This window comes from Protopterus annectens, chromosome 2.part0, assembly GCF_019279795.1.
Source record: "Protopterus annectens isolate FY-2018-M chromosome 2.part0, PAN1.0, whole genome shotgun sequence".
Taxonomy (NCBI): domain Eukaryota; kingdom Metazoa; phylum Chordata; order Ceratodontiformes; family Protopteridae; genus Protopterus; species Protopterus annectens.
This window is the reverse complement of record NC_056728.1, coordinates 1,393,802,017-1,393,818,500: the sequence shown is the minus strand read 5'-3', so window position 1 is coordinate 1,393,818,500 and position 16,484 is coordinate 1,393,802,017. Positions and strand designations below refer to the sequence as shown.

The 16,484-nt window shown below is 45.7% G+C and overlaps 1 protein-coding gene across 1 annotated transcript in view; it reads left to right on the top strand.

Moving 5' to 3' along the window:
• ELMOD2 (ELMO domain containing 2) overlaps positions 1-16,484 on the top strand; it is a 909,722-nt gene that overhangs the window by 593,185 nt on the left and 300,053 nt on the right. The window contains 1 exon segment of the mRNA XM_044061619.1: positions 7,798-7,833. Coding sequence (XP_043917554.1) covers positions 7,798-7,833 — 36 coding nt within the window.

The following is a 16,484-nucleotide window of genomic DNA, read 5'->3' as shown; positions in this document are numbered from 1 at the left end:
GTTTAAATGCAACCTGAACCAATTTTGTTGGGTAACTGGAAATTCACCCTTAGTTTGGCATCTATGTCTCGGATGGAAAGCAGTCAGTAAATAGCCCAGTAAATAAATCAACTTTGTGGGTCAGATCTGGGTTGCGCTTCTAGGCTTATAAGGGCCGTAATGGTCGTTAGCATATCATACACCTATGAACCTATGTGGGAGACAGCAGGCATCTTGTCTAATCCTTGTGAAACATATGAAGGAGAAAGATGGATCTCTGAAAGGGGGGAGTAAAGATTATCAGTCTTTAAAAAGAAACAGGAATAACTTAAATAAACTACGTTTAATTTCTCACTTTTCTGAGGGTAGAGAGAGTAAACCCCAAAGCAACTAATCAAAAGCTTTAGAGAAATCAAAGACTACAAAGCAAAGCTGATCCCGAGGAATCAATAATGTCTTCAAAATTAAAATAGGAGTATGCACTCAGAAAGGTTTTTATGTGGGAGGACAGAATATGTTCAAAAGGTACTAAAAGCATTTTTGGTTATTTAGTGAAACAAAGATGCAACCCTTTTTCTGGGTTTCATAATTATTTGTTTATTATATCTGCACCTGTTATGGCTTTTCATTTGTTAGAATGTTAACATCCTAAACATGGTTTGTTAGATTTGGGTGACAACAAACTTGTGCACATGCCTCAACCTAAGCATGGTTTGTTAGATTTGGGTCACAATAGACTTGTACACATGCCTCAGCCGAAGCATGGTTTGTTAGATTTGGGTGACAACAAACCTGTGCACATGCCTCAGCCTAAGCATGGTTTGTTAGATTTAGGTCACAACAAACTTGTGCACATGCCTCAGCCTAAGCATGGTTTGTTAGATTTAGGTCAGTACAAACTTGTGCACGTCTCAGCCTAAGCATGGTTTGTTAGATTTGGGTCACAGCAAACTTGTGCACATGCCTCAGGCTAAGCATGGTTTGTTAGATTTTGGTCACAAAAAACTTGTGCACATACCTCAGCCTAAGCATGGTTTGTTAGATTTGGGTCACAACAAAACTGTGCACATGTCTCAGCCTAAGCATGGTTTGTTACGCGATTTGGGTCACAACAAACTTGTGCATATGCCTCAGTCTAAGCATGGTTTGTCATATTTGGGTCACAACAAACTTGTGCACATACCTCAGCCTAAGCATGGTTTGTTAGATTTAGGTCACAACAAACTTGTGCATATGCCTCAGCCTAAGCATGGTTTGTTAGATTTGGGTCACAACAAACTTGTGCACATGCCTCAGCCTAAACATGGTTTGTTAGATTTGGGTCACAACAAACTTGTGCACATGCCTCAGCCTGAACATGGTTTGTTAGATTTGGGTCACAACAAACTTGTGCATATGCCTCAGTCTAAGCATGGTTTGTCATATTTGGGTCACAACAAACTTGTGCACATACCTCAGCCTAAGCATGGTTTGTTAGATTTAGGTCAGTACAAACTTGTGCACATGCCACAGCCTAAGCATGGTTTGTTAGATTTAGGTCAGTACAAACTTGAGCACATGCCTCAGCCTAAACATGGTTTGTTAGATTTGGGTCACAACAAACTTGTGCACATGCCTCAGCCTGAACATGGTTTGTTAGACTTGGGTCACAACAAACTTTGCACATGCCTCAGCCTAAACATGGTTTGTTAGATTTGGGTCACAACAAACTTGTGCATATGCTTTGTTGTTGTTGGTGTAGCGGCTCAGTTAATATTGTACACAAGAGCAGAGGATTAATGCAGTTTTTAAATGAATATCTAAACATGTTGTTGTGGGCATGCACTGGAATGTACCGATGGTGCATGCACACTGAGGAAGCTCTAGTCAGTATCTGACTTGTGGTATATAAATGAAAAACATGTGTTATTCGTAATAATAAGACAAACAGTTATTTATGTATTTATTATAACATTTGATTACCAAGAAAGTCTGACCGGGATGAACAGCATACTCCTTTGTATAGGAGGCCTAGACAGAAAAACTCCTCAGTTTGTAATAGCTACACTGAATTAGTACAGTTTAAGTACATTACACAAAAACAAAGGCAAAATGACATAGGTTCATAGGTTGGTACTAGGCTATTGGCCCTAGGGCCTATATGAGCCTAGCCATGACAATTCCTTGGCTATTACTTCCCTGGTCCCCTGTCCAACAGGGTGATTGATGTCATCCCTGGGGTGAATTTCCTATCTCCCATCCAGTCATCAAGGTTCCTTTTGAAGACAGCCAAAGAGGCGCTCAGCTTGACATGTATGGGCAGTGTATTCCAGAGTATGGGGAGTCTCTGGGTCAGGAACCTATCCCTCCAGCATGTTTTGTTCATTGTGATGACCAGGTTTAGATCCCTGGAGCATGTGGCTGTGAGGGATTGGGATTTCATTAAGTGTAGCATGTCCAACGGCTCTGGGTTTGACATGGCCTTGTGTGTTAAGCAGAGAACGCCTCTGAGGAGGCGATATGCGACAGAGTACAGCTGGAATTTACTTAGAAGGTCAGCATAGGGCATCTGCTTTAGGCTTGTGATTCTTTTAGTGAGGTATTTCTGTGGCCTTTCCAGTTATTGCAGATGTCTTGTGAGGTACATACCAAATGGGGCATTGTACTCTATAATGGGTCTAATGAGGGATGAGTACAGTGGAACAATGACCTCCTTTTTTCTGGATGAAAAGCCCTTAGTGATGAGGTGTGCCACACAGAAGGATTTCCTGACTGTTGTGGCGATGTGGTTATCGAAGGTGAGACCACTGTCCACTTGTGTCCCTAAGTCCCTTGTCACACTTTCGGTGTTTAGTGTACTGCCACTTATGTGGTAATTCATGGGTACATGATTTTTCCCAAAGGGGATAACTATACATTTCTTGGCATTGAGCTTGAGCCCATGGTTCTGGCACCGAGCATCTGTTTCTGTAAGGCCCTTTTGTAGAATATCCACATAATTTGGGGATTCAATAATGGCTCCCAGTTTGCAGTCATCTGCAAACTTTGTTAGCCAGAGTCCCTTAGTGCTGGCCTGTACTTCAGAGAAGTAGATGCCAAACAAGAGCCATCCCAGGACTGAACCCTGAGGTACTCCACTTGTCACTTGTCTACAGCTGGATTTGGAGTCGGCTACCTTTACAGCCTGGGTTCTGTCAGTAAGCCAGTTGGCAACCCATCGAGTGATGTAGGGATTTATGCCCAGCTTAGTAAATTTATCTAGGATTCCAGAGTGGGGGATGGTGTCGAAGGCCTTGGTGAGGTCCAGATAGGCTGTGTGAATTGCCTTGCTCTCGTCCATGGCTCTGGAGACTGATTCGAAGAAGTCTTTCAGGTTCAGGAGACAAGATTGGCCCTTCACTAACCTAAACTGGGTGGGGTCCAGTATTTGAAGGTTGCCAATGTCTTTGTTTATAAGTTCCATGATAATGTGTTCCATGCTCTTGCAGATCAGGCTTGTCAGACTGATGGGACGGTAGTTCCCAGGATCCAAGGTGGATCCTTCCCTTGTGGAGTGGGATAACTTTAGCTGTGCGCCACTCAGTGGGCACGAAGCCTGAGGTGAGGCTATGATTAAACATGACACTTAGGTGAGCTGCCAGTTCATTTTGTAGTTCATGTAGTACACACCCGGGATACCGTCTGGTCTCATGGATGCTGTATTCTTAGCTTTGAAGAGTGCGGTTTCTACCTGTGTGGCCATGATTACCGGAATTTGGCAATCTTTTGGTATTGAGATGGGCCCTTTAGGGGGTGAGAGGGGGGTGAAGTATGCACAAAATCGATCTGCCAGTATATTGGCAATATCCTTGGGATCAGTATATTTAATGCCATTCTGTTGTAGCTCAGAGCAGATCTGAGCATTGCCATTCAGATTCTTGACATAACTATAGAATGCCTTGTGGCTGTCTTTGGAATATTTGGCAATTTTATTTTCATAATTAGCTTTAGAGGATTTCATGACAGATCTCAGCTTCTTACTGAGGCTGGTAAGGGAGTTTTTTGCATCCTGGGATTTTCCTCTTTTCTGCAACAGTTTCTTCCTTCTGTTGTATAGTCTGTTTATGGCAGGAGACCACCAGATTTGCTCCCTTCTTTGGAGGAGAGTGTCTTGGTTCGATTTTGGATGGCACGATTCATGCACGAGTGGATGTGCTTATACAGTGCCTTAGTGTAGGATTCAGCAGTTGAACTTTCAGCTCCCGTCTACATGGGTGTCATGAAGTTTGGAAACACCAAAGCAAATTCTCTCAGTTTAATGAAGCGCTTTTCATCTTGCACATATGGTGAAGTCTTGCCATATGTGAAGTCTTGCCATATGTGCAAGACGAAATGCGCTTCATTAAACTGAGAGAGAATTTGCTTTGGTGTTTCCAAGCTGTCTTTTTGTTTTTCGCTAGTTTGTCTCATTTTGGTTCCTGTCATGAAGTTTGTCACTTCTGACTTGAGTAGCATGAAGTTGGCTTTGGAAAAGTTTTTTTACGGAGGTTTCCGTGCTGGGGGATAGGGGTGGGATGCGGATGCGGATGCCAAGGGTGATTTGCTTATGGTCAGATCTGACCAATGAGGGGGTGACCACTGGTGTGCAGCATCTGTCTCCCATGTTGGTAATGACCAGGTCTAGGATTCTGGAGCCCCTGGTGGGACAATGGCTTAGTTGATCCAGGGCATTGGAATTTATGAATTCCAAGAACCATTGGGAAAAGGTGTTAGTACCCAAGTAGTTTTCCCAGTTAATGTCAGAGTAGTTAAAATCACCCAGTATTAGGGTGTTTGGTTGTATCTTAGCATTTTCCAGTATGTTTAGAAAGGTGTAGTGAGAATCTTGGGGCATGGTGGGGGATCTGTAGCTAGCTACAATTTGGATTGCAGTCTTCTGTAGTGTTAGTTGCACCTGGAGAATTTCAGATGCATTGTGTTGGGCAACTAGCCTGGGGGTGTGAATATCCATGCTGAATATGGGCACTCCTCCAACTTTAGTGCTTCGGTCTTGGTTTGGTGGCCGATAAATGTGGTAAGAGTTGTAGCCTGGTATTGCAGGGGTGCTCTCTGGAGCCTTGAACCGGGTCTCAGTTACTGCACAGATATCGATGTTCTCTATTTTTAGGAGTGCCTCGAAAGAGTGCATTTTGAGGTTTAGACTTCTAGGATTGAGTAGCATTACCTTCAGATTTTGCATGCTTGTATCTGTTACAGTGGTGGTTTTATCCTTTGAACCTTGCCTAAAAAAGACACTATAGGGGTGGCAAGAGCTTTAGCCAGTAACCTGAATCCCAGGGGTGACAGGTGCAGACCATCTCTGGTAAAGCATCATGGTTTGTCGATCATGTTGTCCCAGACAGACAGATACTGGATCCCCTTTGAATGACACCAGAAGCTTAGCCAGTGACTAGATGTTCCTCTCTAACAATTTCTTGTAACTACTTATTACTTAAGTGTCACATATGCATATCTCATTAGAAGGTAATGGCTAAGTTTTATTAAATTGTGTTGGTATTTTATCTTTTTCATTGCTGCAATATCTTTGTTTATACATGCAGTATCACAGAAAGTCAAGCATGTAACTGTTTACCAAGCACTAAGTCCCACTGTTTGAACTATGCAGCTCCCTTCTATACTGACGAGGCTAATGCAGTTCTAGGCAGTGTCTAGTCTCTTCAGTATTTGCTTATACATTAGACAGGTGGATGTTAGGCAATGGTGGTATCTCGTCTAAGATAACTGGTGCAATCTGGACTGTAACGGACCAAGGTACACTAATCAGTGCCATCTGAGATCTGTAATTCAAGGGTACACATTCATGTCCAGCTGAAAACACATCTGGCAAAATAAAGCATTAAGAAGAGGTTAAAATAATGAAAGGATGGTTGATTATGTGAACACTAATTATCTGAAACGTCGATTATCCAAACTTAGCCTTCTAACAATCATTAGCGAACCGGAGTTCCGCTGTGGCGACCCCTAACTGGGAAAAGCCGAAAGACACAACAACATACATATTCACTTGTGCATGTTGTTTGAGTTTGTAGCATGAAAAATATTCTTTATTGTCCACTGGAATCACTGAATGGTTGAAAAGTGTATTCCCTGCATGCAAAAAAATTATTTCAGAAATTTTTTATGATTCAGTGTATGCTTGATTATTTTAGCTACCCTAGGTCCCAATTAGTTTGGATAATCGACTCTCTACTGTATATAGCTATTGCAACACAGACTTCTAAGACAGGAGCTGGAATTCTTGTTCACTAGATTTTGAAACTGTAAATGCTCAGTGCAGTTAAGGATGGTCATGAAAGGTGGGTTTTTATACCATGAAAGTTCCACTCAGTGGAACTGATTTCAGCTAACTTTTTTTATCCAAATGATAACACGCCTGCTTCTGTGTCTGAAACACAGAGGTACCCAGCTAAACCAGATAGTTATAGGCCAACAGCCTTCATTCCAGATAAGTTTAAAATATAGGAAAACCCTCTAAGGCTATTGACCGGAAGCTTTCATGGACCGTCCCACATGACCTGAAGAGAAAGGCTTCATTAAAGGAAGCAGGAAACAGATACTGTCCAGAACAAAAAACAAATATGCTTTGGAACAAATCAATAAACGAGACTGAACTCAGTTCTCTAGGGTATAGAGACTGTTTTACATTGAAATATGGGATACTTAACTAGAGATGGTTTCTTAATTGATGGTTTATATACAATTAGATTTTTTTTACTTACTATTTAAAGGGCTTTTGGTGGTGCTGCGGTAGCGTTGTCACCTCACAGTTAGACGTCGCCCGTTTGATTTTCAGTTAGAGCGTCTTCTGTGGGGCGACATGCGTGAATGGGCGTTCCTTCGTTGAAGGTTGTGCGTTAGGCCCAGCAAGCGGTACGTAAAAATCCACTGCCAATCATGAGTGGACCGGAGTTCTGCTGTGGCGACCCCTAACCGGGAAAAGCCGAAAGACACAACAACAACAACTATTTAAAGGGCTTTTATTGTTGTATTTTTCTCAAGACTTTTGCCAAAGAACTGGATTTTGTGTGAATAAAAAAAGAAGTTATGTCCTTACCATAACGTTCCATGTAGAGTGTTCATCTCGCCTTTGTTCTTACACACGGGTTCGGAGCCGATCCTCGGCTCCGAATCGGCCGAATTGCAAAGCTCTGAATCTCAGAGAAGCTCGAGACCAGCCCATATCCCACAATCTTCCCTGCCATTACTCAGATCTAGCTTGCAAACAAACCAGACCAAACGATCCAACACCTGCGGTGTTAGAAGCATACATTCTCTTCAGCCATTCAGAGACACTCTCTCACCATAGCAATAACTAATGGTCTAAGCATATATCCCATGACACACGGGAGCATATACCCCGCAAAGGGTCAAGACACGTCGATCAGACTCTAATCCTACCAGTTCTTCCAAATTCATGGGGGGGAAATGTAAGAACAAAGACGAGATGAACACTCTACATGGAACGTTATGTTAAGGACATAACTTCTTTATGTAAGAGTGTTCAATCTCGCCATTTGTTCTTACACACGGGTAGCGTCCCTAGCTCCGTGACCCCGAGTGACTCATGGAAGAACGTTCCTAAGCACAGTGGAACCAAATGATGTCCTATCCTTGGAGACCTTGTCCACTCAATAATGAGTGATGAAAGTATGTGGTTTAGACCACGTGGCTGCTGCGCAAATAGTGTCCAAAGGCAAGCGAGCCGCATGAGCTAAAGAAGTGGAAACGGATCTGGTAGAATGGGCCTTAGGTTTGGTTGGTAAGGATTGGTTTGATTTAGAGTATACAAATGTTATACAGTCAGCAAGCCATTTAGATAGTGTACGTTTAGTAATTGCCATGCCCTTTTTATTGTCTGCAAAAGTGACGAAGAGCTGATCCGTTTTCCTGAAATCTTTGGTCCTGTCTAAATAAAATCTTAACTGCCTGTGAGCATCCAACTTGTGCAACATATACTCCAGTTTGTTAGTATGGTTTTTGAAAAAGGTAGGGAGTTCTATAGACTGGTTAATATTCATAACTGAACATACTTTTGGAAGGAAAGATGGATTTGTACGCAAAGAGACCCTGTCTGGATGGAATATCAGGTAAGGTGGTCTGACCAATAATGCCTGCAGCTCTGAGAATCTACGAGCTGAGGTCACGGCGACGAGAAACAGCATCTTCCACGATAAGAACTTTAGGAGGCATGACGAAGCAGGTTCAAAAGGTGGCAACATGAGTTGTGACAGCAGCAAATTCAGGCTCCATGGAAAGAAAGGTTTTCTGACAGGTGGTCTAAGATGGAAGGTTCCTTTCATAAAGGCTTTACAAAGCCTGTGAGACATAATGGGAGAACCTCCCTCACCAATATGGAAGTTTGATATGGCCGCCAACTGTACTCTTAGAGTGGAAGTAGAAGCTCCTTTGTGAAAAAGGATGGATAAGACTTCTAAAATTTTATGTAGAGGAGCTACCAAGGGATCTAAGTTCTGACTAGATGCCCAATATACAAAGCGTTTCCACTTACTCGTATAGAGCTTAGTAGTAGAAGCTTTATGAGAAGCAACTAGGATGTGTTGAACTGACGGAAGGAGTAGATGAGACCTGGCTAGACAGGGAAGTGGAGCAGCCAAGCTGCTAGTTTGAGGGACTGTAGAGACGGGTGAGGAACTCCCGACGAATGTGTCAGCAGATCTGGCACTGGGTACAGAATCCATGGTTCCTCTATTTGATGAGCTCAAAGAAAGGGAAACCATATTTGACGAGGCCAGAATGGGGCTATGAGTATTATAGTCCTTTCCAGGCTCCTGGCTTTCTGTAGAAATCTGGGAATCAATGGAGTCGGTGGGAATGCATATAGGAGACCCGGGGGTCAATCGTGTATCAGTGCGTCCCTGGGGACATCCCCCGGAGGCGGTAGAAGGGCAAAGTAGCTTCTGCATTTTGCATTCAATGGGGAAGCAAACAGATCGCAGCAAGGCTGGCCCCATTTGCGGAAGATCTTTTCCGCCGTCTGTGAATTGAGGGACCACTCGTGAGGTAACAGGATGGCTCTGCTCAACCTGTTCGCAATGACGTTGGATGATCCCGGGATGTGCGTTGCTATCAGAAAGCAACCCATGGACTCTGCCCATTGCCAAATTCTCATGGCCTCTCTGCATAACGGGTAAGACCTGGTTCCCCCTTGTTTGTTTATGTACCAGACTACAGACATATTGTCTGTCTGAACTGCTACTGTTCCTAGAGGTAAGAAAGCTTGGAAGTGTTGCAACGCCAGGAACACCGCCCTCAACTCCAGAACATTTATATGTAGAGTGTACTCCGTGCTAGACCATTCTCCTTGGACTGTTCTTCCCTGAAAAAGGCCCGCCCACCCTATCAGGGAAGCGTCCGTGGTTATTGTGGCTGTTGGACTGGGTAGAACGAACGGACGACCCACAGTGAGGTTCTGATCGCGCACCCACCATGAGAGGTCCCGTCTGCAAGATTCTGTTACCATGATCTCGTGCGCTAGGGGTAGGTGTTGGAACGACCACTGCGCAAAGAGCAGCCATTGAAGAATCCTCATGTGTAACCTTCCCATAGGGACTGCAATTAGTGCGGCTGCCATCAGTCCCAACACTTTTAACACCAGTTTGGCTGGGGCTTTCTTGCTGACTAGAAGAAGAAGGACCTGCTGTTTGAGCGTTGAAGCTCTTACTGGGGGGAGTTTCAGTAGTGTCGATCGTGTATTTAGATCTGCTCCGATGAAGGAAATACACTGTGAGGGCGATAAGCAAGACTTTTCGAAGTTTATGGATATCCCTAAGTGGGAACAAAGGCCGATTGTATAGTCTCTGGCTTGCAATAAGTGACGCTCGGTGGTGGCGGTGAGGAGCCAGTCGTCCAGATAGGGAAACACCCAGAATCCTTGTCGTCTCAAGTGAGCCGCAACTACTGCCATGCATTTGGTGAATACCCTGGGGGCTGAGGTGAGTCCAAAGGGCAGAGCTCGAAACTGAAAGTGACTGGCCCCCAGCCGGAAGCGCAGGTGATCTTTGGACGGTCTGGCTATTTTGATGTGGTAGTACGCGTCTTTGAGATCTATAGAGCACATCCAATCGTCCTTCTGTAAGAATGGAAGGATCGACTGAAGCGTGACCATCCGGAACTTTTCCTTCTTCACGAAGTTGTTGAGATGGCTGAGATCTAAGATCGGTCTCCAGTCCCCTGTCTTTTTTGGAACTAAAAAGAACCTTGAGTAAGTTCCGAATTCTCTTTGGTCCGCCAGGACTGGTTGGATGACTCTGTTTTCGAGCAGCTTTGAAATTTCTACAGCTGCTAGCTTTCACAGATGGGGTGGCATGTCTGGAAATTTTCTTTGTAGAGGTGGTGTTGAAATGAAGGGAATTTTGTATCTTCTGGTTATAATGCTTTTTACCCAAGAATCTGAAGTAATGTTTAGCCAGGCCAGTGGGTATAAAGCTAAGCGACCCTGACTGCCTCCAGAGCAGGACAGCCGGGCCTCCCTTCAGGAGTGCTAGAAAGGCTTCCCAGGGATGGAATCCCTGTCGCCTTGGTAATGCGGACCCCGCCTCGTTGCCCTTTGGGGTACAGTCTAGTAGGAGCGGAAAAACGGACCCTGACAGCAGACAGGGTCTTTCCCTCTTGCTTGCACCGAGTGAGAGTCTCCTTAACCTTGGGCCCGAAAAGTGTGGCACCATCAAAAGGGGCATTGGCAAAGGAAGACTTGAAGGCTTCTGCAAAGGAGCACAGCCGCATCCATGATTGTCTTCGAAGAGCAATCGCTGAAGCTGCAGCTCTACTCGATCCCTCGGCTGCATACGAGATGAGCCTCATGGATGAGTTTACTATGGAGGTGAGGGTGTTAAGTTGTGCTGTTACCTTTTCTGAAACAGCAGCATCTGTGTTACCCTGGAGGGTATCTGTCAGCTCCTTGATGAGATCCCTCTGCAAACGTGTGAAATGGGTCAGGTAGTTTAGCGAATGCATGGAAAAAGTCGCTGAACTAAAAATGCGCTTCCCATATCTGTCCATAGTCCTAGAATCCTTATTAGGAGGATGAACAGATGAGGAAGACTCAGACATCTCCTTTTTCGTGGCAGCCGCCACCACCATAGCGTCGACAGGGACTCCCTTGGTGAGATAAGATTTATCTTGGGGGGCAGTGATGAACTTGTTTGGTTTCCTAGGGACTGGTTCCACTGTATCAGGTGTCTCCCACACCCTTCGAGCAATCAAATCCATTAATTCATCGAAGAGCGGGGTCACCCAGGAGGTAGAAGGTTGAGCCCCAAAAGCCTTCAGCAGCACCGACTCATCCTCAGAGAGGGCTAGGGACTGCCAATCACCCCTCTGTTTCAAGATCTCCAGGATGTCTGCAAATGACACATCCTCCGAGGGTGATTTGGGGGACCCCTCTGCCTCATCCAAGTCGGTGTCAGACGTTAGAGATTCCTGTGGGGAATCTATGTGCCTCCTCTTGCACAACCATTTCCTTTGGACCTCATCAGAGGGGGCTTCTGGTGAGGCCTTCAAGGAACAGGGGGAACCCTCTGGGGGTGGCTGAAGCAATTGGGCTCGACGCTTGGGATGGATCGTGGGACAGAAACAGAAAGTGGCCCTTTTGGGGAAGGAGAAGATTCCCCTGATGATGTGGTTGTCTGTGCAGACAATACCTTCCTCATAAGGTCAAAGGCCCCCGAACCCCTGGCCGAGGGCTCCCCCGGTTCCGAAGAACACAGAAGCATCCCAGAACCAAATGCCGTGGGCTCCGACCCCGAGGACAGAGCCGAACCAGTCTGTGCCAAGGCCCGAGAGGGAGAGTCGGCACCGACAGGTCGGTACGACTCTCGGTCCCGGAACCGAGCAAAGACCGTCGGCTCCGCGACTCCCCTAATGGTTCCGAAGGAGTCGAAGTCAAAGGTGTCGATCGTGCAATGGACAGTTTCGGCACCGAGGGCTCCACTATCATCAGGTCATCTTCTCCCGGCTCAGAGATCTGGATGGGTCTCAAAGGAGGACCCGTTGGAGATATGGGGAGGCCTTCTAGTTTCGACACCAACTGGGAGGAAACTGCAATTAACTTGGAAAGGGCCGTGTTTTCCATGCGTTTCTGCACGACACGATCTACATCTGTGCCAGACAAGGGTCTGGAAGAATGGGTCGAAGGAGACGAAGATGGCACCGACCGAAGAATGGATGGTGGTGGCAGTTCCGACACCGGTTCCAAGATCTGGGGCTCAGGAAAAGAAAAATGTTCGACGCTCGGCCCCGAGATCTGTGGAACCAGCGAACGAACGCGAAAAGATGAATTCGGAGCCGATGACATGGGCTCCGACATCTTCAACCCCTTCGAGGATTTAGAAGCCTGATCTGACTTGTCCAAAGCCTGTTGAAAGGCAGGCTTCAGCAATCCTCTGTCTATAAGCTTCCTGCGTCTATCTGTCATGACCCTCCCACCAAAGGAATGGCAAATAGAGCAATCCTCTTAGAGATGGAGAGGGCCAAGACAGTAGACACAGGAAACATGATTGTCAGTAATGGACATTTTCTGCCCACACTGACATCTTTTAAAGCCAGATTTAGCTTTTTCTGACATAGTACAGTAATAATAACAATAACTATGATAATAGAAAAAAATGACTAATCCTATAACAATATATGTATATGAAAAAGGTTATATACAGAAAACACTCACAAAAAACCACAACCAAGAAAAAGGGTTAGGCCACAAAGGGTGCCTGAAGAAGAGAAATGGGTATATATATATATATATATATATATATATATATATATATATATATATATATCGCACACACACAGCACTTCTACAATAAACTACTAACTATAAAGAAATATCAGAAAAAAAATTAGTATCTTATCTGAAAATAGTAACAACAACTCAATTCTCTATCTGGTCCGAGCTCTCCTCGATCCGATCTGTTGCAGCGGCAAACTAGATCTGAGTAATGGCAGGGAGGATTGTGGGATATGGGCTGGTCTCGAGCTTTTCTGAGATTCAGAGCTTTGCAATTCGGCCGACTCGGAGCCGAGGATTGGCTCCGAACCCGTGTGTAAGAACAAACGGCGAGATTGAATACTCTTAAATTGAAAGTTATGTACTTACTATAATGATACATGCATCTTTGTCTGTCTCCATCTGGTTCAACCTGTGAGTCTTCAGATCCAACACTGGCCAGTTTCAAAGTTTTTGACCCAGATGACTCAGCCTTCCTTACCCACAACACCCCACTTTTCACCTCAATCCTCAGATCAAGTTTGCCCCATGATGACCAATTTCACTATATATATCTATATAAATACTAACAAAGAATTCCTCAGTCATGGAGGACACAGAACTCCAAAGATAGAGGACAGACAAAGAAAAGGATCTCTTCTGATCCCCTTTAGAAGACCTGGAGTCCAGGAAGACAGTGTTTCTTGGACCTGGCCTTCAGAACCGAGGGGGAAAAAAAACAGAGGGAGAAGACCTAGAGGGAAGAAGTCCCTTGAGAAACTCCTTGGCCTTGCCCTCCTTGATCACCCTAAACCTGAACCCCTCAGTCCCTGGAGAACCTCCTTGTCCTTGCCCTCCTTGATCACCCTGGACCTGAACCCTTCAGTCCCTGGAGAACCTCCTTGTCCTTGCCCTCCTTGATCACCCTGGACCTGAACCCCTCAGTCCCTGGAGAACCTCCTTGTCCTTGCCCTCCTTGATCACCCTGGACCTGAACCCCTCAGTCCCTTGAGAACCTCCTTGGCCATGCCCTCCTTGATCACCCTGGACCTGAACCCCTCAGTCCCTGGAGAACCTCCTTGGCCTTGCCCTCCTTGATCACCCTGGACCTGAACCCCTCAGTCCCTTGAGAACCTCCTTGGCCTTGCCCTCCTTGATCACCCTGGACCTGAACCCCTCAGTCCCTTGAGAACCTCCTTGGCCTTGCCCTCCTTGATCACCCTGGACCTGAACCCCTCAGTCCCTTGAGAACCTCCTTGGCCTTGCCATCCTTGATCACCCTAAACCTGAACCCCTCAGTCCCTGGAGAACCTCCTTGTCCTTGCCCTCCTTGATCACCCTGGACCTGAACCCCTCAGTCCCTGGAGAACCTCCTTGTCCTTGCCCTCCTTGATCACCCTGGACCTGAACCCCTCAGTCCCTGGAGAACCTCCTTGTCCTTGCCCTCCTTGATCACCCTGGACCTGAACCCCTCAGTCCCTTGAGAACCTCCTTGGCCATGCCCTCCTTGATCACCCTGGACCTGAACCCCTCAGTCCCTGGAGAACCTCCTTGGCCTTGCCTCCTTGATCACCCTGGACCTGAACCCCTCAGTCCCTTGAGAACCTCCTTGGCCTTGCCCTCCTTGATCACCCTGGACCTGAACCCCTCAGTCCCTTGAGAACCTCCTTGGCCTTGCCCTCCTTGATCACCCTGGACCTGAACCCCTCAGTCCCTTGAGAACCTCCTTGGCCTTGCCCTCCTTGATCACCCTGGACCTGAACCCCTCAGTCCCTTGAGAACCTCCTTGGCCTTGCCCTCCTTGATCACCCTGGACCTGAACCCCTCAGTCCCTTGAGAACCTCCTTGGCCATGCCCTCCTTGATCACCCTAAAACACTTATATGTTAGTTGATCATTCTTAACAATGCAAATTAAATATCAAACTTCTCTAAAAAAATAAAATTATGTTACACTAATATCAGCCTAGTATTCATTAGATTCAGTGCATTAGCTGGGAACTGAACCCAGGCCTCCCTTGTGACAGATGAGAAAAGTCGATCACTAAACCACCAAAGAATATCTTCAGGTACTGCTCAATTAATACTTAAAGAAAGCATTTTAAAAATATAAAACAGGGACAGAAGATGACAATCACAACTTCCAGCCCTTAATTTTAAGATGCTAGCCAAAGATCTGCGGGCTGCATCTTACATGAACTCCAAGAAGAGCTAAACCCAAACATAAAACTACTGTTCAGTCTCAGCCTTACTAAAAGATATGTGCCCAAAGAGTGGCGTACAGCAACAGTGGTCCCTCTCCATAAAGGTGGTGCCTCAACGGATCCTGGAAACTATCACCCCATAAGCCTGACTAGCTTGGTCTGCAAAGATATGGAAAGGATCATCATGGACCTCATAAATAAAGATTGGGGACCTACAGACACTGGATCCTACCGAGTTCGGTTTTGTTAAGGGCAGATCCTGCCTCTTAAACCTGGTTGATTTCTTCGAAACGGTCACCAAGGCCATTGACGAGGGGAAGGTGGTCCACACAGCTTACCTGGACCTCGCAAAAGCCTTTGATACAATACCCCACTCAGGCATTATAGATAAGCTCACCAGCTTAAATATAAACCCCTGTGTCACTAGATGGATTGCAAACTGGCTCAAGGACAGAACCCACATGGTTAGAATTGCTGGAGCCATGTCAGACTCCAAACCAGTTACAAGTGGTGTCCCACAAGGCTCAGTCGTGGGACCTCTCATGTTCGGTATATATTTCTCGGAGGTACAGGCCAACACGGAAGGACTGTGGCTGACCAAGTTCACAGATGACTGTAAACTGGGCGCCATAATCGACTCTCCAGCCGACACAAGCATCCTCCAAAAGGGCCTCATAGAAACAGACAACTGGTGCCAGAGCCATGGCCTGAAGCTAAATGCCAAAAAGTGTATAGTCATCCCCTTTGGCAAAACAGTGCCCACAAATTACCACATAGGTGGTAATCCATTAAGTACAGAAGAAGTAATTAGGACCTGGGGACCCAAGTTGATAGCAATCTCTCATTTGATAACCACGTACAAAGTGGTTAGAAAAACATTTTATATAGCCCACCTAATCATGAATGGATTCACATCTAGATCAGGGAGGTCATCGTGCCTCTTTACTCATCCCTCATCAGGCCCATGATTGAGTACAATGCCCTTTGGGAAGTACCTTACCAGACACCTGCAGCAACTGGAAAGACCCCAAAAGTACCTCACCAAGAGGATCAAAGGGCTCAAACAGATGCTATATGCTGCCCGTTAAAGAAACTCCAGCTCTACTCAGTGGCATACCACCTGTTCAGAGGCGATCTGTGCCTGACGATAAATCCATGTCCAACCCGAATTAATGGACATGCTGCACCTCAGAAAATCCAAATCCCATCGAGCTATGCGCTCGAGAGACTTGAACCTCAGCACTGATATAAATAGGACATGCTGGAGGGACAGATTCATAACCCAGAGGCTCCCTTCACTCTGGAATAAAATCCCAGTCCAGGTTAGGCAGAGTCCCTCATTGACTCTCTTCAAGTGGAATCTTGATGAGTGGATGGGAGATCATAGGTTTACCCCGGGTATCACTTCTGTGTCACTGTTACACAGAGGCACAGTATACTAACCTCGAAAAAGGGCATAGCAAAATAAATTTAAAATGGGTGGCGAAAGCCAAACACATTCTGGCTAGGCTTATAAATGCCCTAGGGCAGATAGCCTAGTATGAACCTATGAACCTAAAAAATG